The 27,640-nt window shown below is 42.4% G+C and overlaps 1 protein-coding gene across 1 annotated transcript in view; it reads right to left on the bottom strand.

The window, feature by feature from the left end:
* Positions 1-365: 365 nt before the first annotated feature.
* Positions 366-27,640, bottom strand: part of LOC134210839 (cyclic nucleotide-gated cation channel beta-1) — a 264,073-nt gene continuing 236,798 nt past the window's right edge. The window contains exons 10-12 of the mRNA XM_062687179.1: positions 13,884-14,025; positions 1,606-1,769; positions 366-1,544 (exon numbers count right to left, since the gene is read on the bottom strand). Of these exons, the coding sequence (XP_062543163.1) occupies positions 1,261-1,544; positions 1,606-1,769; positions 13,884-14,025 (590 nt within the window). The 3' untranslated portion in view covers positions 366-1,260. The remainder of the gene's footprint in view (positions 1,545-1,605; positions 1,770-13,883; positions 14,026-27,640) is intronic.

Raw genomic sequence — 27,640 nt, 5'->3', positions numbered from 1 at the left:
TTATCTTAAACCGTTGGGATATATGGAATGGAATTATTTCTAAGACGATGTGTGACCATTAATTCTAGGTATAAAATCTGAAAAGTAGTAATTTAAAGCTATATTAACGTAAGTCCACTGACGGAGATGAAGGTATTATTTGTCGAATGATGCCGTGTGACTAGCTTCAACTTTTCTTCGTTCTGTACGATCCTCTCTTTTAGGATGTTTAAAATCTGTTTACCTTTTAAAGTATTATTAAGTTGTATTTTACAGTGAAATATTCACAAATATTTCCCTCGGCGAGGGTTTATCCTTCGATCAATTGTTGAGTTAATGTTTGTTAGTAGAGGCAGCATCGGCGCCTTGTCAACGAAGAGGTAAAATATGCACCTTTGATATAATAACATTAAATAAAATTTATTTCAAACAGGCTATGCCGATGCTGCCTTAACATACTCAACAATTATGCTTGCATGAGTAGTTTATTCGCTTTGTCGTCAATTCTTACTTATCTGTTAGTGGCTATGTAAAAAATCTACACCGTTCGATAATAACGATTTTCATATGTTCTCGTACTACGATTCCTTTTGTTGTTCCTTGCTCTGCTTTCCTACTACTTTTTTTTTACAAAGAGCAACATTTTTTTTCTTGAACGTTTTGAATCTAGAATTACGCGACAATTCTCCTGACTATCATACAGAGCACGACTAATTTCATTAACAGTAATCTCACTTATCTTCTCCAACGTTTAGTACCCGATTTAGTGACACTATCATCGTATTCAACGAACTATTATTGGTAACGCTAGTTATACTAACTGAACAGAACTGTATTGGTGATGTTCGAATCGCATTTTCGATATTTCTCTACAAATACGGCAACCTTCTCGGATTTCAAGAAGATTTTGTTTCCTGCGTGCTTCCGTGGTTCTCTAGAGTAGCTGCCTTTGTCAAAGATGACCCGTAATGCTGTGTCACGGAATGTGTGTTTGTTTTATTCAATAGTAGATATTTATAGTCAGAAATCGAACCAAGCAGAAGTCTGCACCGGTAGCTACAGCTTTTGCGAGTGCATTTTCTAGAGGAATCCAGACAGTTTAACTCAAGAACAACAGAACGAACTTCCCGCGCCGGCCGATCCGATCAGCTTTCCCTTCCACCTGCAGCGTGCTCCACCTTTGCACAACTCCGTCACGAAAAGAAACGAACAATGGTACGCCATTCAAGTCATACATCGCACATACACCAGGGCAACTTTTTGAGGCAGCTCGCTTCCGTGTTATATGATACTCTCCCGGTTCCGTTCCAGGTCTTCGGTTTCGTTCTCCTGGCTCATACTGGACGCGGACGAGGCACCGCAGATCTGCATTTCGATCTCCGCCAACCGGTGTTCCACCTCCCACTGCTGTTGGGCAAGTTTGGCGTTCAGGGTAAAATTCTCCGACTCGACCGTGTGGAGTCGCTCTCGCAGCCGCTTGATTTCACCTTCGAGGGCTTCGTGGGACCCGAGCAGGGGCGTCGCACCGGACGATTCGATATGGGTCAGGGAGTCACAGGGCGGACCTTGAAGAAAGCAATTGAGTGGTTAAACGAATCATACACAAACATAACATTGAGAAGCAACCTGTCCTGCTGGGCTGTGACTGTGGTCGGGAAGTTTGATGGGAAGTCGTTCGACTTCTAGGCCGTTCTTCGGAACTATGTACACTGGGGCTAACCGAGCCGGGCGACAGGGGTTGCCGGTTGCTCATCAGATCGCCTCTCCTAGATCGCGGACTCGTCATGCGGCTGAAAAATATTGTCGGCAAAGGAAAATTAGTGGCATTGAAAGTAATGCTTGACGAGATTATCCACGAATGGCGTAATGAGTTTGTTTAGAAATTATTAGTAATATAGTTCGACATGTCGCAAAAAGAAAGCGTTTTATTTTCATCTATCGCTGAACAATTAGACTTTTTACATTTAGAGTAAATCTCCAATCCCTCTTCAAAACCTTTAACACGTCTATTATTTGACAGCCCGTACGAGTAACATACATACATGTTTTAGGACGAATTGTACGATTCTCTTTCGATTAAATATACTGACCATGGGTACCGTATATAACGGTACAGTGTCTTTATCAGACCATATCCAGCTTTTTACGCTAGCCATAAATTACCAAGGGGTGAATCGAATTTGACATATGCTGTGTAGTTATTTTTCAGTAAAATCTTAGTAGCCATAATATCTCAGGTAGTCATGAAATAGAGTTCTGATTTTTCCATTACCAACGAGATTGATTTGTAATGAACACAAACAAAACAGTATTACTGTTCTGTTTTCTCAAGACAGGATTGATTTCCTATTGATAAGGAGCGCGCCTTCAATGGGATTGCTCTCTATGAAGGGTCTAAATAGCGGGACCTTGTCATGGTGGTCTTGAGAAAACAAAGCAACAACTGTATCGAAACCGATACTGCATTGCTTCTCAATAGCACTGGAGTAATTCGACATGCACTTAAACACTAAGGATACGGGTAACGCTACAATAGATCTAATAATTGGTCGCAGTGGCACACCCGAACAGGAAAAAAAATGAACACAAGAAAATTCAATTCAAATTATCAACAACAACAAAATTCACGCATTTTCTTCCATATTATATGCTAAAAATTTCTTTTATTTTAGGCATTAAATTTGATGCCTAATTAGGCCTACAATTAATGATAACACACCTGTAACTATGGATCGTTCTTGATTATATGAACATTGTGCAATACTATCCTTTCTCCCGAGGCTCCCGTCTCATGCCTCTGCGGGAAAACCCTACGCAGTTATTTGCCATGTTTTTATTTCTAGTTGTGCATGGGTAAGGGCTGCGAAATGGTAAGATTGACATCCGGGAAGGGGCGCCTAACATAGCTCTGGTCCTCACAAGTTCCAATACTCACGCGAAACAACGGACACGAATAGGAACATGGAACGTTTTAACCCTAGCCCAGCAGGGTAAATTGGCGCAACTTGCCAATGAGGCACGCCGCATGAAGCTTGAGATCCTGGGACTGAGTGAAGTCCGTTGGCCAAACTTTGGAGAACACAGAACGCCGTCGGGACAAGTTCTGCTATATTCTGGTTTACGAGGTGAACACGCCTCCCGGCATCGCGGAGTTGGCTTCCTACTGAGCGCTCAGGCACACTCTGCGCTTATGAAGTGGGAACCTATAAGTGAAAAGATAATCGTTGCCAGATTTAGAACACGGGTCCGAAACCTTACTATAATCCAATGTTATGCGCCAACGGATGCTGCCGATCTGCAAGGCAAAGAGAACTTTTACAGTCAACTTCATGCCGTCGTAGATAGAATTCCGAAGGGTGATATCAAAGATCTGTTTGGGCGACTTCAATGCGAAGATCGGATCCGACAACTCGAACCATGAGCGCATTATGGGACGCCATGGTCTCGGAGAAATGAGCGAAAACGAAGAGCTGTTCGCAAAATTTTGGGGTAATAACGACATGGTGATCGGGGGATCGCTCTTCCCTCATCGACCGGTTCACAAGGTCACGTGGGTCTCCCGTGACGGCTTTACAGAAAATCAAATCGACCACATATGCATCAGCCGAAAATGGAAACGGAGCCTTCTTGATGTACGGAATAAACGTAGTGCAGATATCGCGTCTGATCATCACCTCCTCATCGGCGAAATACGCCTGCGCATTGCGTGGATTCGTCGGCAGGAGGAAAGAGTTGGACGACGATTCAACACACGCCGACTGGAAGATGCCACGGTGAAACGGTCCTTCGTTGAAGAACTGGAGACGCGTGCTGCAGATATTCCGGAAGGTGGCAGCGTGGAAGACCAATGGACCGCCATCAAGAATGCCTTCATCGCCACCAGCGAGAACAATCTGGGCGAACTGCGCACCCAGAGAAAACAATGGATTACCGATGAGACCTGGAGGAAGATAGAGGAGCGAAGAAGCCAAAGCCGCGATAGAGCGATCGAAAACCAGAGGAGCCAAAGTATTAGCCCGTCAATGATACGCGGCTCTTGAAGGAAGTAAAACGCTCATGTCAACGGGAGAAGCGAGCGTGGACAGACTCTCTGGCCGACGAAGGAGAGAGCCGCCACAACCGGGGTCAGTTATTGACCGACCCAACTGACCAACTGAAATGCTGGTTCGAGCACTTCAAACAACTTTTTCAAGTGCCAGCCAGGCCATCACCACCTCGGCATGATCTGCCTAGGATCCGACGTATAACACGCGTCAATACCGAAGCTCCATCACTGCTAGAGATTCAAACAGCCATCCAAAGCATGAAATCAAATAAAGCCCCAGGGGTCGACCGCATATCAGCCGAGATGCTCAAAGCTGACCCCATGACATCCGCTCAACTACTGCATCGTTTATTTCGTAATATCTGGGACACCGCAACTTTCCCGGTCGACTGGATGCAAGGTATCTTAGTGAAGGTGCCCAAAAAGGGTGACCTGACTGTATGCGATATCTGGCGAGGCATTATGTTGCTGTGTACCGTTCTCAAAGTTCTGTGCAAAATTATCCTAGCCCGGATTCAGGAGAAGATCGATGCGACTCTCCGGCGGCAGCAAGCCGGATTCCGTGCCAGAAGATCCTGTATGGACCATATTGTCACGCTCCGCATCATTCTGGAGCAGGTCAACGAATTCCAAGAGTCCCTTTACTTGGTATTCATTGACTACGAAAACGCTTTCGACCATCTCAATCACGAGAATATGTGTGGCGCCCTGAGACGCAAGGGAGTTCCTGAGAAAATCATCGGCCTCATCGAGGCACAGTACGAGGCCTTCTCGTGGCAGTGCTGCACAATGGGGTCTTGTCCGACCATATTCAGGTCGTAGCTGGTGTTAGACAAGGATGTATTCTATCACCGTTACTGTTCCTCATCGAAATCGACGAGATTCTGGTAGATGCGATTGAACGTGAACCAAACCGTTGGCTGTTATGGCAGCCTATAACCATGGAGCACCTAAACGACTTCGAATTGGCTGATGACGTTGCACTCCTCGCGCAACGGCGCTCTGATATGCAGAGTAAGCTCAACGACCTTGCCGAACGCTCCTCTTCGGCAGGTTTAGTCATCAACGTCAACAAAACCAAATCGTTGGATGTAAACACGGTGACTCCTTCCAGTTTCACAGTAGCCGGGCAACCAGTGGAGAATGTTGAAAGCTTTCAATATCTTGGTAGCCAAATGGCGTCAGACAGCGGTACCAAGATCGACATAGGCGCACGGATCAAGAAAGCAAGGGCTGCCTTTGCGAGTTTAAGAAATATCTGGAAAAACAGGCAGATAAGTGAACGCACCAAAATACGAATTTTCAACTCTAACGTGAAATCTGTGCTGTTATACGCTAGCGAAACATGGTGTGTATCAGTGGAGAACACTCAACGGCTGCAGGTGTTCATTAACAGATGCCTGCGGTATATAATTCGGGCCTGGTGGCCTCACATCTGGATCTCAAACAACGAGCTCCATCGTCGTTGTCACCAGAGGCCGATAGCAACAGAAATTCGGGATCGGAAGTGGGGCTGGGTCGGCCACACTCTACGTAGGGGCGGAAACGAAATCTGTAAACAAGCATTCGACTGGAACCCAGCGGGAAATCGCAGCAGAAGCAGACCCAGAGGCTCATGGCGGTGAAGCCTCAATAAAGAAATAAAGAAGTCGACCGAAATCTAACCTGGCAACAGGTTAAAGCGATAACCGGGCAACGCTCAGGATGGAGATCTTTCAAGTCGGCCCTTTGCACCACCGGAGGTGTACAGGATCCGTAAGTAAGTGTGCATGGGTAAAGTTCATCTTTTTTGTCCTTGAGCTGAACCACTCGTCACAGAAGATTGAGGAACGCATCGTACGAGTCCCGCGGCTGCTCTTGAATTTTTTCACCAGAGGTCTCCAGATGTCGCTGCAGGACTTGATGTTTTAGAGCAGCCGCGGCCTCCAACATACTCCTGACAGTAAAATTCATAAAGTTTATGTCCGGCGAACTCGCTGGCCGGTCATAGCTCGAATGACCCCTGAAAACCCCTAAGTTGGGTTTTCTTCACTTTTTGAGCCGGCGTCTAATCCTGTCGTGAGTCCCAACCCCTGGTATCAAAATAACAACGTGTCCACGGTTCGACGATGTTTTGTAGAACTTAGTTCCACTACGTATTTTGTATTATATTAATTTTACTTACTTATGTAGCAGTTCAATTGCCGGACCCTGTACTGTTCGTACCAACGAACGAGACTTATTATGGAACTCAACAGGGCAAGCAATTTTAGAATCTGTGGAGACTTGATCTCTCTTTTATGATATCCACTTAATAAAAAAAATGTTCAAGTCAACCCTTCATCAAATTTGTCAACTCTGCAATAAAACTGGATACATGGCAAACAATATTTTTTTTTGAATTTTTTCACCAACTTATTTTTTTAAGTGACTAATAAGGTATCAAGTATCTCCATATTGAGTTAATTACTTAAAATCTAAATATCCTCAAGTTGTAAAGGAATGTTGACATTTTTATCAGTACAGATCGTTTTGTTTTCTTAGTTCTGTGAAAAAATGATAATTATTTGCTGAAAATCAGCAAATAATTTGAAGAAAATCATTTTTGTCGTAATATCAGGTTTTTTCTTGGCCGTGCGGATTTTAGCCGAGCTGCAGAAATAAAAAAACTAAGTGTTTGGTTTGTTCGGTCAAATGACATATTTGGCGAAACAACTGTATGCCAAATGGCATTCGGCACAATGACTGACGGCCAAAATGTACTACCCCAAATTTTCTATGGGATTTTTTCTACAATATCTCACAAAGTTTGAGCGGGCGAATATGATTGCAACGATGCCTGAGACAGACTCGTTTGGTCAGCTACTGACCGGCCCAACTGGTCAGCTGAAACGCTGGTTCGAATTCCAAATGCAAACAACTTTTCTATTACCAGCCAGGCCATTGCCATCTTGGCGTGATCTGCCTATAGTGCGGCATACAACACACGTTAATACTGAAACTCCATCACTGCTAGAGATCCAAACGACCGTCAAAAGCAAAAAATCTAACGACGACGCCTCAAAAGTCGATCGCATATTAGCTGAAATGCTCAAACCACAACTTTTCCGCTCGATTGGATGCAGGGTATTTCGAGAAGGTGACCAGAAAGGGTGTCCTGGCTATATGCGATAACTGGTGAGGCATTACGTTACTGTGTACCGTGCTCAAAGTTCTATGCAAAGTGATTCTTAAATTGTTTTAATGATGCTTAATTTGCAAAGTTATATGCAAAGAGATCGTAGCTAAAATTCAGAAGATGATCGATGCGGTCCTCCGGCGTTAGCAGGCCGGAATCCATACCGGGAGACCTTGGGGGGAGCATATGGACACGCTTCTTATCATTCTAGAGCAGGTTACTAGATTGCATGAGTCAGTTTATTTGGATTTCATTAACACTAGGCCGGTAGGTGTCTGGCCGGGGTCATACAGCCGAACAGATCATTTGGCTGGATAACTCATTTGACCGAAAAGGTCACTAGGCCGAAAAGGGTATTTAAAAGAAAAGGCCATTTGGCCGAAAATATCGCTCGGCCGAAGAGTTCATTTGGCCAAAAACGTCGTTGTATTGTTTGGCAAAAAGTACCACTGGGAATAGTGAAGAGTGAGAAATGAGGAGCGAGTGTGATTCCTCTTAGGTCTAGAAAAAATAGAAAAAAACATTGTGCAGGTTTTTTTTAGAATTTCTTTTTACAATTCCTCCAGACATTCTATCGAGCATTTCATTAGGAACTTTCTGAGAATGCCTCCAGCAACTTCTTCGGAAATATCTCCAGAAATTTCTTCATAAATTTCTCCGGAAATTGCTCCGCAAATTCCACAATTAATTATTCTAAGAATTCCTCCACGATCTTCTCCAGAAATATACAGTAAATTCCTCAGGTAATACTATCGTGTTATCTCCCGTGCAAATTTCTGAAAAATCTTATTTTAAAATCCCTTAGAACATTCCGTGAAAATTCCGAAAAAGTGCCAGTTGACCAGAGAATATCGCGAAAAATCTTTGACTTTCCTGTGTAAAATTCATAAAATTGTCCGTGAAAGTTTCAATTATTTTATTGTGAAAATTTCAACAACAAAAAATTCCACCGAAAATTTATGCAGAAATTATACTGAAAATGAGGAATTCATGAATAAACTTACGATGGAAGTTTTGGAGGAATTTCTAGATAAATTCTCGAGGAAACTCTTGAAAAGAATGCTCGGAAAAACTGCCGAAGGAATCATCAAAGAAATTTTCGGAGGAACTACCGAAAGAATTCTCGGATGAACTCCCGAGGGAACTGCCAGTGGAACTCCTGAAGGAATTCTCGCTTAAAATCCCGGAGGAATTCTTGGAGGATCCGCCGATAGAAACCTTGGAGGAATTCCCGGAAGAACTTCCAAAGGAATTCCCGGAGAACCTCCCGGAGGGACTTCCGGAGAAATTCCCGGAAGAATATCTGGAGGAACTCGGAGGAGCTGCTGGTTGAACTCTTGGAGGATTTTTCAGATAAACTTTCAGAGGAGTTTCCGGAGAAACTTTTCGAGGAGTTTCCGGAGATATTTCTAGATGAATTCCAGAAGAAAGCTTAAATGAATTCCTCAAAGAACTTCTAAAAGAATTCCCGGAGGAACTCCCAGGGAACTGCAGGGGGAGTTTTCAGAATAACTTCCGGAGGAACTATCACAGGAACTCCTAGAGGAGTTTTGGAAAGAAATGTTGCGGGAACTCATGGAGGAATTCCACGAGGGACTTACGGAGGAATTTCCGGATAAATTTGCGGCGAAATTCCTGGATAAATTCCCGAAGAAATCCCAAATGAATTTCTGGAGGAAGTGGAACTAGTGGAACTCCCAGAGGAACTGGCGGTGGAACTGCCGGTGGAACTACCGGATGAATTGTAGCTCCCGGAGCCCTAGTAGCACAAGTGAGACAAAAATGGTTGTCGCAACTTGATTGTGACTGAATCTGGTCACATATGAGTTGCAATAACCTATGTAAAACATGTGTGCTGCAAGGGGGTAGATCCTAAAAGAACTACTAGAGGAATTTCTGGACGAATTTCTGGAGGAGTTCTTAGATGAATTCCTAGCGAATGCTTCAATGAATTTTCGGAGGAACTCTCAAAGTTTTTCTCCGCGAAACTTTCAGAGAAAATTTCGGAGAAATTACCGGAACAATCCCTGGATTATCTCTCGGAGGATACAACAAGGGGATATTCCGGTAGAGCTTCCAGAGGAAATCCAAGAGAAATTTGCGGTCAAACTCACGGTAATTGCGGGTGACACTCCCTTGAAAATTCCTGGAAGATCCCCCGGAGGAATTCTCGGAGAAGCTTCCGGAGGAATTTCCCCAGGAATTCATGAATGAATTCTTGCAGTAACTCCCTGAGAAATTACCGTATGAACTTTCGGAAGAACTCCTGGGGGAGTTTCCGGAGGAGCTCTCATAAGAATTCCCAGATGAGCTTTCGAAGGAATTCCTGAAGAAATTCTCTGAGGAACAAAACAAGAAACTCCCAAAGAGATTCCCGGAGGATTCCTCGGAGGAACTCCCTGTGAAATTCTTGGATAAAATCCCGGAACAAGTCTCGAAGAAAGTCCTGGAGGAATTCCCGGTTGAATTCCTAGAAAAAATCCTGTAGGATATCCTTGATGCACTCTTGGAGGTATTGCTTGGAAGATGTCATGGAGGAATTTCCAAACGAATTTCCGAATGAAATCCTGAATGAATTCTTGAATGGAGCCATGGAAGAGCTTCAGGAGGATCCCGTGGGGGAATTCCAAAAGGAAAACTAGAGGAATTGCCGAAAGATTTCCAGAACAAAAATTTTAGTGAATTTCTGAAAAAAAAAGTATCTGGCAGAATTCCCGGAGGAGTTCATGGTCTTTGGGATAAATTCTCGGAATAATGAGGGAACTCCCAGAGGAATCCCCACAGAAATTTCTGAAGGAATTTGCGGTGAAATATCAAATGGAATTCCAGGAGAAATACCAGAATTATTAAATGGAGAAATTTCCAGATGAAATCCTTAAAGTATTCTCAGACGAATTTTCGGATTAATTTCTGGGGGTTCATTCTGAAGAAATTCCAGGAAGAACTCTTGTAGAATATCCTGAAGGATCTCCCAAATTAATTCCCGAATGGAATTCTGGAGGTACTTCCAAGTTAAGTCCGGAAGAAATTCCAGGAGGAATTCGCGAAAAAATAGCTGGAGGGATTCCCGGAGAAATTCCTGAAGGAATTCCTGTAAAAATACATAGAACAATTGCCGGGGAAATACTTAGACGAATTCCTGGAGAAATTAATTAAGGAATATCTGCAGGAGTTCTTGATGGATATTTTGGAGGAATTGCAAAAAAGAATTCCAGAATGAAATCCTGAAGGAATTCGTTATTGAATTTCTAGAGGAATTCCCAGAAAAATTCCAAAGAAATTCCAGGAAGAGGCTCTGGAGAAATTCACGATGAAGTTCCTTGAGGAATTCCCGGAAGAATTACTTTTAAATTTCCAAATGAAATTCTGGAGAGAAATCAGAGGATTTCCTTCATATATTTCTGGAGAATCTTCTGGAGGAATTTCCAGACGAAATTATGTACGAATTCAAGAAGGAATTCTCAAATGCGTTCCTGGAGGAATTCCCGTATATTTTTCTGAACGAATAGCTGAATAAATTTCTAGAATAAACTCTTGGAGGAAAAGAAAGAAATCTTTGAATAATTCCCTTAACAAATTTAGAGGTAATTTTATTTTTGGGTTTCTAAATTTCTAAACAATCAATTGAGGATTTTTTTCGGATGATTTTCAGATAAATTTTTGGACCTCTTTTCGTAGAAATCTCGAAAGTTTCCGGAGGAGCTTCTCGAAAGATTTCTGGTAGAAACATATTATTCTATGTTTATTTATATATTTTATTGTGTAGGAGGTAGAGAAAAGCAGATTATCACATTAAGTAGATGAAATCTTCAAATAGAAATTAAGGATATGATAAAAAAGATAACATAATAAAAATATGGTTTTGGAATTTCGTGGCGTAGAACAAGAAAGTCTTGAGACAATCACTAGATAAGGCCCCCACAAATATTATGTATCAAAACCAACCTTTTTTTTGTACATTTTGGGGCCCCCATAAGCTGTCGGCCCCGGGCCCCCCTTCCGTCTAAATCCGGCCCTGTATGTATGTTAGACTGAAAATCAGATAAATATCACGTTTTGATTCACTTAAAATAAGTTTAAAAATAACCTTTATTGAAACTGTTAAAAAGATATAATAAAAAATATATCTTCTTCTTTCTTCTTATTGGCATTACTTCCTCCACTTGGACATTGCCGCCTTGCTGCTTAGTGTTCATTCAGCACTTCAGTTATAAGCCGCGAGGTTTCTAAGCCAATTTGCCATTTTTGCATTCGTATATCATGAGGCTAACACGATGATACTTTCATGCTCAGGGCAGTCAAGACAATTTCCAAACCGAAAATTGCCTAGACCGGCACCGGGAATCGAACCCAGCCACCTTCAGCATGGTATTGATTTGTGGCCGCGCAGCTTACCGCTAGGCTAAGGAGGGCCGCCTTAAAAATTATCGCAAGGAAAATTTAGATGTCGATGTCTGGATATTTATTTTTACTTGGTGGTTTTCACGATTTTTGTTCGCGTCAATGCGCTAAATTTAAATATTTTCAAAACCGACGCGTCCGACGCTGTGACGCTGTCGATTTAGAACATTTAGTGCATCAACGCGTAACGCGCGATGCCTTATTGTAGAGGTCGATACGGAAACGACCATTTTTAAAACAACGCGTCAACGCGCTGTCAGCGCGACGCGACGCGCAACGAGCTATTGTGACCCAGCTTTTACTTATTACTTCGCACTTCTCACTTTTTACGGTGATAAATGTGTGATGAGAAATGAGAAGTAAGACGTCTCACTTCTCTCAGCTTATTTCTCACTGTAAAAAGTGAGAAGTGCGAAATGCGATGTGAGAAATAAGAAGTGGAAAATGATGAGACTTCCTATTAATAATTTCTCATTTCTCATGTAAAAAATTAGTAGTGCGAAATGAGAAATGAGACACAGTGTGAAGTGAAAAATAAGTAATGCGAAGTGAGCGGTGAGACGTCTCACTTCTCAATTCTCACTAATCCTTTCTCACTTCTCACTATAGAAAGTGAGTAGTGCGAAGTGAGAAGTGGGACGTCTCACTCCTCACTACGCACTACTCATTTATGCGTGAGTAGTTCGTAGTAAGAAGTGAGACGTCTCAATTCTCACTACTCATTAATTATGTGTCACTTCGTGTTACTCATAATTAACTGTGAGAAGTAAAAGATGAGTAGTTAGAAGTGAGAAAATATATTTTAAATATTCCTATTATTGAAATATCATATGATTTTCCAATATATCGAAATTTTCATTCCAATACATCGGTGATATCGATACTTTGATTCGATTATCGTATCGGATCAAATAACGATATTTCGAAGTATCGGAACGACCTTTCTTTCACCTGATAGCCAAACTACCGGTACTTAATGTGTCAAACCGATGTTGGTGATTGCAAATTGAGCGTCATTTGCTCGTTATCTGGAAGGATCAAGCTTGGATCGGAATCACATTGCTGTATTTTTCATAGTCCTTTTCCAGCAATTAGATTTAATGTTTTAATCATTCAGAATCCGAACCGGAATCGATTTGAAATAACTCTTACAGTTGACTACTGATTGGTCTGGAAAAAAATACCATTCTGGTATGCTTTCAAGATGGAATCATCGTGAAGGGGATGATTTCCAGCTGTGCGAACCACTGCATGCTTCCGAACACCAGCCAAGAAGACAATACTATGTTTGACCATGTGTAAAGTTGTTTTTCATACAGAGTTGACCAAAGACCAAACATATTACATCAACATGTTTGACTGTGTATATCGGGGGTAAGATAATAAAGCTGCAATATGTCATCAATGTTTCCCTTAGACGCCAAACAGGACAGAGTTAAAGCCACATTACATGTTTGAAAATCAAATGTTTCAATTGTCTCCCAACTGCGTGAACTTTGATTTTCATTCAATCGGAGCGATTTACTTCATAATGAGTTTTGACTCTCGTTTTCGGAAATACAAATTTCATACATACAACGCCAATCTCTTTAAATTTATTAAAATTATATACCCAATCTATTTGTTATTCAGCGTGATACTTTTGTTTGGATTAATTGATTCGATCTCTTGATAATATAAAACGTACATATGTATTTAAATTGTAGCTGACTGTTAATCTGCCTCCATGTTGTGTCACTCTTCAAACAACAGCAATTCAATCACTGCAAACTTCATTATGCTCGACTTCTCAATCCATGCTATTTGAAAAAAAAAAGTTTTATCGTCAACTATTTAATCACAAAACCCATCAAACCGTTTATGCTGAAAGCGTTAAAATCTATTTACTAAAATAGTTCTATGCAGAAAAAAATATATTTACAAAGTGGTCATACTGAAAGGATAATTACATTACGCCATTCGTTTCGGATAATCCCACAAGCGTTCGATAAGCGATGTGTTGGCACTCGGGCACTGCAGCAGTGTCATCGATGGAAATGTCGGGATGAGAAACCGCATTGGGTCCGAATTATTTTCGATCCGGGTTTTTTTTCTAGTATTTCGATTGATGGTGACACTCTAGTAGTGAAATAACTCTATGGACATATTGGGATGGGGGTATGTGTGTGAATGCATAGCAGTACAGGACTAGTAGTAGGACAGAAAATGATAGTGGTGTGTTGGTTTGCCTTTTTCGACAGTGGAGGGGGGGAGCAAGAACACGTCCCGGTCGTTTCAGGATTCTCGCTCTCATGCTCTTACCTGCCCGCCGGCGGTGGATATGCAGGAACCATCGAGCTAGCGGACGTTATCGCAGTCGTCGGAGATATCCACATGTCCTCGATGGTGGTCCGGCCCCGCGTTTCCACTAGTCCGGGCGTCGACTGGCAGCGTCCCATTGCGACTTTTCGTAGGTTGTTGAATAATTAATCGCAAAAATATAGCACATAGTTAACACAATAACAGTCTAATCAAACGTGACACACTGGACATTGGGGCGGGTGGGGTGGTATGATAGGATTAGTATTTATGCATATTTTCGTTTTTGGGACATGGCGAGAATGATAGCAATGGATAAATCTCGCGGATTTATTGGGAGAGTTTGATGTGTTATATATTTTGACAGTTTTGGATTGGACAGGTTCGGGTGTATGATTGGGGAATAGTAGAGCAGTAGATAGAACTACACGAACATTGAATAAATTGCATTCAGTAATCTATATGTAATTTAATAAATGTATCTATAGATACGTAAAGCATAAAACGTAAAGTTTGATTTACAAACAAAAACTTAACGTGACATCAGTAAACTTAAACACAACGAAAATCCGAACGAGCGCAATCGGAAAGAATTACCGAGGATGAAAAAGGATGTTAGTCTCACTGCTTAACATTTTTGAAAAGTACCGACGTATCCACATTTTTTTCGTTTTGTCCTGAGGTGGACACTGCCGATTCTCAGCTATCATATTTTTCTACTGAGATCTCAGTAAGCGTTGCTGATGTACAGCACATTTATTGCTAATACCAGTTATCGATTAACGAAATCAGGCTCTGGAACTAATTGAGTTCCAGCGATGTTCGATTTTGCCGAGATCAGAAATGAAAAACTTACAACCAACCAGCGATTGTTAGATTTTTTTTACAATTCTGTGAAAGAGCATATTAAACTATATTGCGAACAATGCATACGACCTTAAAATTTACAAGCTTTTCTTACAATATCAATATAAGACCTTACTTTTTTGAATAAGAATCTGACAATTATACTCATCATATGCCCAATTCTTACATAGATTTTAAAAGGTTTTTATACAGAATTGAAATAAAAAATCTAACAGCCACTGCAGCGCGTTGGTTGGATTAATGTGTCCTACGTGATTAGAATTTGGTAGTGTCGAGGTGTTTGGTGACCTCCGAAAAAAAAAATCGGAGCAGGAAATTGCACTAAATATGTACTCCGCAAGGCACTTCGATTGAATAGAGATTGCAGTTGCGTTGAAATAAATTGAGAATCTGTAAACCACATTATAAATCATAAAAGTTCAGAACTCAAAAATTCAATAAGAGGTAAGCTTTGCTCAATGGTAGGATACTACAAGAAAAATTACATTTAGAAAAACAAAACTCATGCTAGTATCAATGAACCTGGTCTACTTTTACATTGTCGTTTATAATAAAATTATCTAAAAAGTACTCCCGAAAATTAATGGACGCATGAGTTTACACTTTGCAATTGCATCTGAAGACGGTGCAACAGCAGAAAGACCTGCTTTGCATAAAAAAGGGTGGAAAAAAAAGTCACGATACATTGATGCTGCAGTTGAGTCGCTCGCATGTTGTAAAAACTACAGCAGTCCAAAAATTTGAAACCAATTTAAATTATATAAACGTGATGACGTGGCGGCGCTAGTGTGTATGGAACTACCAGTTTGGTCCCTTATCTCGGGATCTATGGGATTTATGCAGTTGCCGCCTTCTACAAAGTTGCTCGGGTATTGGAAACCAATATGTTGAGAAAGCGTTGCCGAGGCAGCGTTGCCGGAAGAGGGTGCGCTCGATGGGGCCCCTCTTGAGGACTGCTGGAATACAGTCAAAGCAGCCATTAACGACGCAGCGGAGAACAACGTCGGGTATATGGGTCGAAGTCGACGGAACGATTGGTTCGACGAAGAGTGCAGACAGATTCTGGAGGAGAAGGACGCAGCGCGGGCGGTCGCGCTGCAGCAAGGTACCCGGCAGAACGTGGAACGTTATAGACGGAAGCGGAGACAACAGACCCACCTTTTTCAGGAGAAGAAACGCCGCCTGGAAGAAGCGAAGTGCGAGGAGATGGAACAGCTGTGCCGTTCTCAAGAAACACGCAAGTTCTATCAGAAGCTCAACGCATCCCGCAAAGGCTTCGTGCCGCGAGCCGAAATGTGCCGGGATAAGGATGGGAGCATCTTGACGGACGAACGTGTGGTGATCGAAAGGTGGAAGCAGCACTACGAGGAACATTTGAATGGCGCTGAGAGTACAGGCAGTGAAAGTCAAGGCAGTGGATGAGATGACTACGTCAGTTCAGCGGATGATGGAAACCAACCAGCCTCCACCTTGAGGAAAGTTAAGGGTTACTTCCAACAGCTAAAGACCAATAAAGCAGCTGGTAAGGATGGTATCGGAGCTGAGCTCATCAAGATGGGCCCGGAAAAGCTGGCCACGTGCCTGCACAAACTGATAGTCAGAATCTGGGAAACCGAACAGCTACCGGAGGAGTGGAAGGAAGGGGTTATATGCCCCATCTACAAGAAAGGCGACAAACTGGAGTGTGAGAACTTTCGAGCGATCACCATCCTTAATGCCGCCTACAAAGTGATATCCCAGATCATCTTCCGTCGTCTGTCACCATTAGTGAACGAGTTCGTGGGAAGCTATCAAGCCGGCTTCGTTGACGACCGCTCGACAACGGACCAGATCTTTACTGTACGGCAAATCCTTCAAAAATGCCGTGAATACCAGTTCCCAACGCACCATCTGTTCGTTGATTTCAAGGCGGCATACGACAGTATAGACCGCGTAGAGCTATGGAAAATTATGGACGAGAACAGCTTCCCTGGGAAGCTTACCAGACTGATCAAAGCAACGGTGGATGGTGTGCAAAACTGTGTGAAGATTTCAGGCGAACACTCCAGTTCGTTCGAGTCGCGCCGGGGACTAAGACAAGGTGATGGAATTTCGTGCCTGTTGTTCAACATTGCGCTAGAAGGTGTCATGCGGAGAGCCGGGTGTAACAGCCGGGGTACGATTTTCAACAGATCCAGTCAATTTATTTGTTTCGCGGATGACATGGACATTGTCGGCCGAACATTTGCAAAGGTGGCAGAACTGTACACCGGCCTGAAACGTGAAACAACAAAAGTTGGACTGGTGGTGAATGCGTCAAAGACAAAGTACATGCTTGTGGGCGGAACCGAGCGCGACAGGGCCCGCCTGGGAAGCAGTGTTACGATGGACGGGATACCTTCGAGGTGGTCGAGGAATTCGTCTACCTCGGATCCTTGCTAACGGCTTACAACAACGTTAGTCGTGAAATACGAAGGCGCATCATCTGTGGAAGTCGGGCCTACTACGGGCTCCAGAAGAAACTGCGGTCGAAAAAGATTCGCCACCGCACCAAATGTGTCATGTACAAGACGCTTATAAGACCGGTTGTCCTCTACGGACATGGAACATGGACAATGCTCGAGGAGGACTTGCAAGCACTCGGAGTATTCGAGAGACGGGTGCTTAGGACCATCTTTGGCGGTGTGCAAGAAGACGGTGTGTGGCGGCGAAGAATGAACCATGCGCTCGCCCAACTCTACGGCGAACCCAGTATCCAGAAGGTAGCTAAAGCCGGAAGGGTACGATGGGCAGGACATGTTGCAAGAATGCCGGACAGCAACCCTGCAAAGATGGTGTTCGCTTCCGATCCGGCAGGTACGAGACGGCGTGGAGCGCAGCGAGCGAGATGGGCAGACCAGGTGCAAAACGACTTGGCGAGCGTGGGGCGTATCCGAGGATGGAGAGATGCGGCCTCGAACCGTGTATTGTGGCGTCAAATTGTTGATTCAGTGTTATCTGTTTAGATGTTAACTAAATAAATGAAATGAATGAATGTTGAGAAATTGTTTAGTTTAGAATTAATAATTAAGTAATATTAAGGAAATTGTCCTCTTATACACAGCTGTTCGGGGATGGAAACAAATATACTGAAAAACTGTTTAGTTTGGAATGCATCCGTTGGGCGGTGCTACATGGGACAACCAGTTTGGTTAGATATCTCGGAATCTGTGGGATTTAGAAAGTTGACGTCATTTACAGTCCCAGTTTTTAACCTGAACTTTCACAGCTTTTTAAATACAACCTGAATTTTCTTTAATTTTCTGTGCATTTTTTCGTGGGGTTAACTCATTGTTAATTGGTGCTTAAGGTCTTAATCGTCAAAAACTAATCCGTGTGAAAAAAAAACTGGATGTATTTGGGAATTGAGAACCAATGTGTTACGAAAATTGGGCTTGATAGTCATGCACCGTTTATGCCTCATACACAGGAGGCCGTGGGTTCAAACCCAGGCCCGTTCCATTCTGCTACTTTGTACTTTTCTCTATATTTCTCATGTTCTAGCAATCGGAACTAAGAAAAACTTACCACCAGAAATAAAAGTTACTTTGATGATATTTTACAGATCTATGACAGACTTGGAAAATGATCACAAAAGTTGTCATTTTATTGCAAGGTACAATATGGAATCCCATAGACATCATTTCGAATGACCTTTGTTTTACGATAGCTTTTCCCTTTTGAAACGATTTCTAATATAACCGGGCCGAATCAGTTGAAAATCGATGGTCAACTATGATGAAAAGAAGAACAAGAACTAAAAAGAAGTAGCGTCTTTGCCAGTTTCATCTCAGGCTAGAACAGAAAAAAGACTTCCATACCGTTTCCATTTCTATCCTATAAATATATCTCATATTTTAGTAGAATTAGAATTGAACAAAAAAAAACACGTTTCCTATATCCAATTTGTTTTTCATTATATTACTATTAGACCCTACGAACTTCATTTCACCTAAAATTGATTTTTTGCTCTGATTAATTTTCGAGTTGTGAGGAGATTTGAGTTTAGTTTGTATGGGAGCCCCCCTATCCAAAGGGGGGAGGAATCTCGGACTATGTTAAGAACCTTCCCCGGCCCCAAAAACCTCTGCATTCAAATTTTCACGCCGATCGGTTCAGTAGTTTCGGAGTCTATAAGGTTCAGAGAGACAGAAATTCATTTTTATGTATATAGAAGAAGAAGATAGAGGTTTTCAGCCCTTGACTGGTTCCCCAAGTAGCACATTTCGAACAGATTTGGTTACAGCAACTTCAATGCGACCAAATTCGGTCACATATAAGCTGCTGCAACTGAAGTGCAACATGTGTGCTACTCGGGTCACCTCTTTACATCCAATTAGATTGTACTGGTAACGAAAACAATACTGAGTAATGGAAATCTAAAAATTGAATCTGCGTGGATTCTGTACAGCAGAATACCACAGTAGATCACGACACAGTGGCGGTTAAGTCACAGAGTGCCAAACAAATAAAGGAATTTATGAATAAATCCAATCAGATTTTCGTCTATTGTTTTCCTATTACAAACTCGTCATTATTGTCGAAATTAGCATCCAGAAACTGATCATAGTAGCCAGGATTCGCATAGAGTTGTATGTACCACAAGTAGGTATGATACTTCAATGCCATCGACTTCAGCTTATAGCTCCTATGCTCACCTTTAAATAAAAAAAACAAAGCATTGAAAAGGATTGATTTGTTTCTTATTTTAGTGTTTTTTTTTTCAGCAGTGAGTATAGGGTTAAGGCAGGCATTTTCGTCTTATCGTCTTAGTCTCAAATATCAATCAAATAGAAGCTTTTTTGCCAAATTCATCCGTATCCAATCGTAAGCTTAGGCGAAACGTTCTGCTATAGTGGAGTTCTAGCAAAATGACGTTGCTTTCATTGATTTTAGCCCCTATGACGATGGACGGAAATACCTGCCGTGTCCGTACTTGTTAGCAAAAAAAGCGACAAAGTTTATGTCGTATTTCTGTGTTTAGCGATGAGATGAATATATGTTCAGTGGGATGAAAAACAGGACAGTTTCTTCATTTTTTTCGGATGTTGTTGTCAGAAATAGTTAAGAAAAAATCGCATTACCTTAGGATGAATTCGTAATGTCTTCAAAGATGCGTTCTATGAACTCACATGCCATGCCTATGTTGAATCCAGAGACAGGCAAAAAAGATAGTGTGGTGTATCTAACGAGACGAGTCTCGCTAATGAAGACATAAAAAAATCAGAAGGGTTATATACAAGATACGACCGCCCGACGTAAACTACGTAAAGAAGATCATAAGATAATAATAAATTTGCTTAGAGCTTAAAGTGATTGAAATTTTGACTTTTTCGCTCCCCTATGCTTGAACGATAACATTTGCTGTTTTGATGAACCCCCTAAATTTTTAACTGAATTGGTTGTAATTTAACTAAGTACGAGTAGCTTGAAGTTTGTATGGAAATCGCCCCGTATGTGAAAAATCGTTTCGTGAGGCGGCTCATTAACTTTTTAGGGTGAGATCCCCCAGCGCAGGACAGTTCCCAATACCGGACACTTCTTAAAACGATACTTGCAGAGCTCCCTCCTTTAGCTTATTATGTACAAAAGGAAGCTATTGAAAAGGCTGTTAACGGCATGCGATATCAGATCTTCATGTGGTAGCTTTGTACAAAATTTGAAATATAAAAAAATACTTAAAATTTTGATGTTTCGCGTTATTTTAGAATGGTTTGAATCAACAATATTAAAATCAATCTAATGTAATGTGACCAGCAAGCGTCCTGCGAAACGCGGGACGCCTATATGGATTGTCTCACTGGCTTGAAAATGGATCCCTCAAAAGTGCATTTCGCATAGATTCTTGCCCAAAAAAAAAGGAAAAATATTTGTAAGGCTGTATGAATTGTAATAAATTTGTAAAACGAAGTTGATAATTGCAGCGTCTGGTAACGTTAATCTAATGTATTCTGATTATGTGAAGATGGTTCATATTAGCCATGTTTTAAATAATGATGATGATTTGTTAGATGTGCCATGTAATTGTGGTGTTCGGACATTGAGATTTTTCATATCCTTTTTTTACACTTGTTTTGTTGCACTTACTTCAATACAATTGCTTCTTCTTGCTGAGAAAGCCACAGAAATTAGCAGAAACAAAAATTGAAGAGGACCTTCAAAAAGATGAGAAGTTGGATTAGGATGTAAAAAATTTGGCTGGAGAGTCAAATAACCTCTACTAACAATTTTTAATATTTACAGCTTGAAGCATGTGAAAAATATGATTATTCTGAATGATGTCTTTACTCATGTAACAGGAACTTAGTCACATTTGAAAAATATTTTAACATTTGATGCAATAGTGTCCGGTACTAGGAAACATTTTCTGAACCTGTACCCGAACCTGAATATAATCCGGATAGTTAGTTTTTTATCAAATGGCTTACGTGTGCGGCACTGGAGGATCTCCCCTAAATATAATCAACCCGAAGACTTCGAAGAATATTTCCTAATCTGCAAGATAATTGTTTATTTGCGAACCGATCGAACTTTCGTAAGCAAGTTACAAAAGAAAACAAAAATGCTCATTATTGATATGTTATTCTTTTAAGTGCTCAATTAAATTTCCCACGATTTAGTACATTTCCTTAATAATTTTCTTGCAAGCAGCAAAATGTTTCATAACAAAAACGATTTATTCACTCGCTTCAATTTCCTATGTTACCAACGAACTCATATATTTTTAGATTTTAATGAGCAACATTGCAAAACGGTTCTCCAAAAAAGTTACTTTCATAGCAATTCTCAAACTTCAAATCATGCTAAGTCAAATTACAACCAAATCTGCTAAAAATTAGGGAAGTTCTATAAAGACATCCGCTTAAGCATAGGGTAGCGAAAAAGACAAAATTTGAGCCACTCTTATGAGCATGATTGACTGCCACGGTTGTTAATCTGTTTCTGCCAGGCCAGATGTAATTACAAAGAGAATCAACAGATGATATTTTAGAATAATATAAACTTCAATGTGAACAAACGGGTGACCCAAATTTAAGTAATACCGGCGCTGGCCGTGTTCGAATGCGGGCCAATTAATGAATGGGTAGGAATATGTTGATTTGATACTCGTATTAGTAGAGGCCGACGAGTCATCTGCACTTCCACGAGTAAACCATTGGGATGTTGGATATATGGGGTCGGGAGGTAGTGAGGTTCGTTTTGGTAAACGTTTGACCGTTTTTCATTTAAAAACCCCAAATTTATTATTCCGCAGTGGTGATGATGCCTTTCCTTTCTCCGACTATTGTGTGACTTTTGATGTGTTATTTTAAAGGGGTGCTGCCGAAATAGTAAGATAACCTTGTTCAAAGTTGATAATCAATTTTAACAATCACCTCTTGCTTACATGAACATGTCCAGCATCTGTAGCACTTTTTCATAAACACTACTTTTTTGCTCCGACCGCGGTCATTGCTCTGGTTCTATTGTTGTACTTTTTGTGCGAATCACCGCACAAAAGTAGAGCGCAAGAACCAACGGCACCAGACGGCGGTCGTAAGGAAACTCTGAAATTTTACTGAGTTGGAAAAGAATTGAAATTTTCAATGTTTTTACGTTGATAGTCAATAGTTCCAACGGGCTTGAAAAAATGCTGGAGAGTTTACGATTCGATTGATAATAAAATCTCGAAAATCCAAAGAAATATAAAGGAGCTATTAACGTTTGAAATCTTACATGATTTCGTGACGGTCTCGAATTTGGAAATTTTCATTTGTCACCTGTATCCGAGGCTTCCCTTAGACGTAGTTTACGTCAAAATAGAGTGGTGACTACCGCACCCCCAAACGTTTTGTAGAAATGCTGTTAAAGATAATCAGAACTCTTTTTCGGAATCCAAAATTCAACTGATGTTCCGTCTACGTCCTACCAGTCAGGAGACGTGCAAGCGCAGGCGTATCAGCGCACGATTGATTTGGGTTGTCCAGCACGAGATCTTATGAATCCAGAGTCAGAATGCAACGTGATATCCTCCAACTCTTGCGTGGCAATGAAGGTTCCCATTCCATCTAGAAGGCCCGCATCTCTATTGACAGGAATCACGGTCGCCATGTAAAGCTGTAACCAAGTCTCGAGTTTTTTCTTCCCGTCATGATGGAAAATCCCGTTAGTAAAGAACTGTTATCCTGTTTCGAATCAATCAATTTGATGCATTGATTAATCTGAATGTAACTCCATATGTTTCGTAAACTCGCAAAAGCAGCCCTAATCTTCTTGATCCATGTTCCTACGTCAATGTTGATTCTGTCATCCGACGCTAACTGGATGCCAAGGTATTGAAAATTTTCGTGCTGACGTAGAGGAGCGTTCGGCCAGGTTGTCCAGCTTACACTGCGTATCAGACCACCGTTGATAGCTTCATCAGCTAAATCAAAATTGTTCAGGTGTTCCTCAGCAGTAGACCGCCAGAGACGCCCACGGTTTTATATACAGTCAATCACACCAACTATTATCTCAAAGACAACGATGAGGAACAGTAGCCGTGATACAATACATACTTGGCTCACTCCAGCGACCAGATGTCTACATAACAGACTCTGACGTAAAAGCTTCGTACTGCACTTCGAAGAGGCATCCCACAGATTTTTGCGGTTCAAGGTGATACCGATTCTGGAGCGACTCTACAGCCCTCGTAGATTAAACTCCGAATCCTTGAAAAGAAAAGCTTCAAAACCCCTGGCTACTGATCTAGCCAACAGCAGCCAAGAAGGCGGATGCAAAAGGACTCTTTTGCGATTCTCGAGTCCCAAGGTTGCGACAAGGAGTTAGGAAGGCTTTCGAACGTGGTTAGCTAAAAGATTCTGGGTTGGATTGATCTGTAGATGGTTGGGTCCGAACGTGTAGGGCGGCACACCGGTGACGTTACCATAGACCGATGGGACCTGGTTACTGCGGTCCAAACGACGGTGAGCTGGTGGCTGGGAGGTGGTGGCAGCCACATTCAATCGACACTAAGTAGGCAGGGATGATCAGTGACCAATTATGGGCCTAACGTAGAAGGCGTTGACACAAAATGGCGACAAGTGGGCCGGTCTGGTCAAACAAAATAACAAGTTAAGGAATTCTTAGAATTCGTTAATCTGTACACAGATGATATGGAGCGTGACAATATTGTCCACTCATGATCTTCCGGGCGGAATCCTACCAGCTGCCATCTATCTTCTCATGTCTCCGATTTGGGATAGCTATGCAAAGAGCTTTGAGAACAATGCACAGTAACATGATGCCTAGCAAATTGTTGAGCACAGTCAGATCCCTTTTTTCGGGATATTCACAAAGACGTCTTGCATCCAGTTGGCTGGAAAAGTCGCGGTATCCCAGATATTGCGGAACAATCGATAGTAGTTGATTTACGCAGATTGCATGGAATCTGCTTTGAGCATCTCTGCTGATATTCGATGAACTACGAGCGCCTTTCTGAATTACTTCCTTCGGATGGCTGCCTTAATCTTCTGCAATAAAAAAGCTTCGGAGTTGACATGGTACTGTGTTGCACCCTTGGTGGCTCATGCCGAGATATTGATTGTTGGTCAGACGTCTAAACTTGTAGAAGTTGCACGAACGTTTCAGTTGATCAGTTGAGTCGGTAGCTCTTCTTTCACTGGGATCCTTGGATACATCCTTGCTGTTTTTTTTCTTTAACAACTTGATTTTTTAGAATTTGTGAGATCTTCAGTTCCCTAGACCGAACAATGGATTCGTTTGTACAGGTTTAATTTCCTTCCAGTTTCTATGCACGATTTTTTTTATAAGGTTGTGAAGTCACTCAACCGGACGCATGACAAGAACCGCTGGCTCTGATGTCTGACTCCAGCAAGGAGATCTGCCGTGATGTTTCCAGGCACTCCGCAGTGCCCCAAAATCCAATCGATGGTCATATTCGGTAACATGTTCGCTAAGATCATTCGCGAAGTCGACATAATGCCACTGGCAGAGTCAGACAGAAAAACGATCGGTTTCCTGGACGGGTAGGTGGCGGCCATGATTACCGCGGCTACATTGGCCGAGAAGATGCTGCACATATCTGGCAGGCTGTCTGAGATAGTGGAACCGGTTCCGATGACCCCAACACCGACCTTACGGCAGGAAATTGACACATCCGTAAACCTATGTTCGTGGTTGTTGAGTAGCTCGGCCACCGACCTTTCAAGAAGTTGCAAGCTATTTATAATGGCTGATGAGGAGTGCCAGCTCCTCACTCCATGTCAGTGGACTCGCGCTGGCCATTGAGTGCAGTTGTGAAGTGGGGCGTGGCTTTGCAGTCGATGGTCGCCAACGGTGGTGGAAAGGCTAGATACCTGCTTTGGTCAAGGCAGACTCGGCTGGTGTTGAGGGTAACAATCTTAGGGTGGCTCGAACGTTAGAAGGAAGTTGGCGACAGAGTTTGGACGAAATTTGGACGAGATTTGAACGAGGTCAGTTCCAAGTCATAGGTTAGGCGGCTATTAATGATAGAGCTCTCGATCCTTAACTGGAGCGTCCTGTTGTTGGTTCGATGAGGCTTAGACTAGGTACGAATCGAGTTGACTCTGGTCCGACAACTTACTTTGGCTTCGCCAATGGAACGAGAGGCTTCGGTCAATGGTCCGAGAACTTTCACAATCTTGTTGTTATTGGGGATGGGTACAACGAGGTTTTTCTGCTACTCGTCCGGAAAGATTTGATCAGACCATGCTCGGCTGATTGACTCCAGATACCCAATTTAGGTGATGGGAGGAAGGGTTTTGGTCATGGTATAAAAGGAGATGAGAGAATGTACCGACTGGCAGCGATCACATCGATGGCGGTCTGGCTGAGTAGCCGTTAAGTTAAGTTGAGAGTTACTAAGTTGACGCACGTTGTTAAAAGATTCGAGAAGAGGAATACCACGGGAATCAGACCTGGGATCATCCCAGACTGGATGATGCGCTTTTTGGAAGGTCCTTGTCGAGCTGAACTACATCAAAAGAGATATCCCGATGGACCTCTATCGGCATCGAATGTCAGATGTTCAAACCTTGTATTTCCCTCCAACGGAGCATTCCATGGAGGAGAACAACCCGATTGACATCCTGAAGGTCAATAACCCACGGCGGGTTGTCGTGCGTGAGCAGCTCTAGTATGGGAAGGTTGTTACAGTAGCGGTTGATATAGCACAGGGGACAGAGATTGACCGCCAGGGTGTGCTCCTTGGACCCAACCAGTAGATGGTGGGGGCGAATCGTTCAATATACCAGTCAGCTGACTCGTGTATCATCAGATTTAGAAGTTTTTGGACCCAACGGGTCGGAAAAAGGGGCTGGGCCAAGTTGCTGGAAGTTTTAGGACTAATAACCCAGGTTGGAGAGCCTGTGGTGCCTGGGGCGTTGAATCTGTTGGGACTTGTTGCCCGGGGTTCCTACACGGCGTTCAAAAATAATGAGACTTACAATCCGAAATGAGATTTTCAGGGACCCCGGAAAGGCTAACTATACTCAAAGCGTCGTCAGTTTCATCTTCTCGTTTCAGTTTCAAGCTTCTCGATTCAGTTCAGTCTTCCACTTCGTTCATCGAAGGAAAATGATGCGTGCCGAGCACGCCTAACGGGAAACGTCCGATTGCCTCGGAGTCCTCCGGAGAAGCAATAGTGGCTAGAAACCTTTCGCTTGACAGTTGGCTAGCAGGGGAAAAGTGTGTCCCTTTTCCATCTATCTTCGGTAGTTTGCAGTATTCCCAAGTTCCGGTGTCGGAGCCCCGACTACCGGGGGATCTGAACAGGCTCTGCTTGCTAGACATTTCTTTGTCCACTAGGTGCCGATCTGGCACAATGTCTACCTAAGTAACAGTTGTTGTTGTGCTCTTCGTTTGAAACCATCCCCTGGCATTGTGGTCGGCCCAATGGTTTCGAATTGGGTAAGGTTTCTGGTCTTAAGGTGCCACGACTGTGCGGATCAGGAAACGGCACAGATGTTGCAGTAGTGTAGTCCGTTTTTGGCAAGCTGGAGGCAATAGCGTGTAGTATGTTTGGGCGCTCATTGCACATTTTGAAAAGGTTCTACTCAGTCGGGAGATATTGTAAAGGAGGCGAATTCACCGGTTATTGCGGCTTTCTCCCCTTTGTCGGCATAGAAGATCACCCACAATCGCTTATCCCGTCTGCAGCACCTTTGTTTCAATAGCCAAGTACCGTTGACGGGACTCGTATTTGGCTGCACTGGTTCTTGCCCGCTTTGTGGACTTTGCTTATCTATCCTCCGCAATCTTTCATCAGGTTGCATCTGTAGGGGAAACTGGGGTAACATGCACCCCCGGGGCAAAACGACCCTCTGGCATTTTTGAGTACATTTTCGGCAGTTTTTCGATAGTATTTACTACAGAGCATGTAGTTCGGATCTCGAACTACCAACTCAGTAGTAAACATTCTTGAAAATATTTCTAGACCACCGCTAAACAAGCCGAAAGGTCGTTTTGCTCCGGGGGTCCATATTACCCCAGTTTACCCTAATCTACTTTTTCCGCTGAGCAGCTCACCCAGGTTACTCTCTCTTGTTTTGAGTAGGGCATTCTTGATGGTCGTTTTCATTAAGGCGCTCTTGATGGAGGATTTTCTATGCAAAAGTTGGTTTCTATCCTACTGGAAGTACGGCAGGGTCTTCCGCACGAAGCCTGGGATACGGACGGTTCTTATGAAGCCACTAGTTGGGTACCTCAAAGTGAAGTACTTATTTTTTTACGTAATAGTATATTTTGTTCTCTTTTAATATATGGACAAGAAGCATAAATGCTTTTTGATATTTTGTGTTCAAGAAAACTATTTATCTCTTTTTTAGTGGAATGTTTTCACTGTCATAAGACTTGACTGTCATAAGACTTGACTT

Source organism: Armigeres subalbatus, chromosome 2, assembly GCF_024139115.2.
Source record: "Armigeres subalbatus isolate Guangzhou_Male chromosome 2, GZ_Asu_2, whole genome shotgun sequence".
Taxonomy (NCBI): Eukaryota; Metazoa; Arthropoda; class Insecta; order Diptera; family Culicidae; genus Armigeres; species Armigeres subalbatus.
Note: the sequence above shows the minus strand (reverse complement) of the source record. Positions and strands in the feature narration are given on the sequence as shown.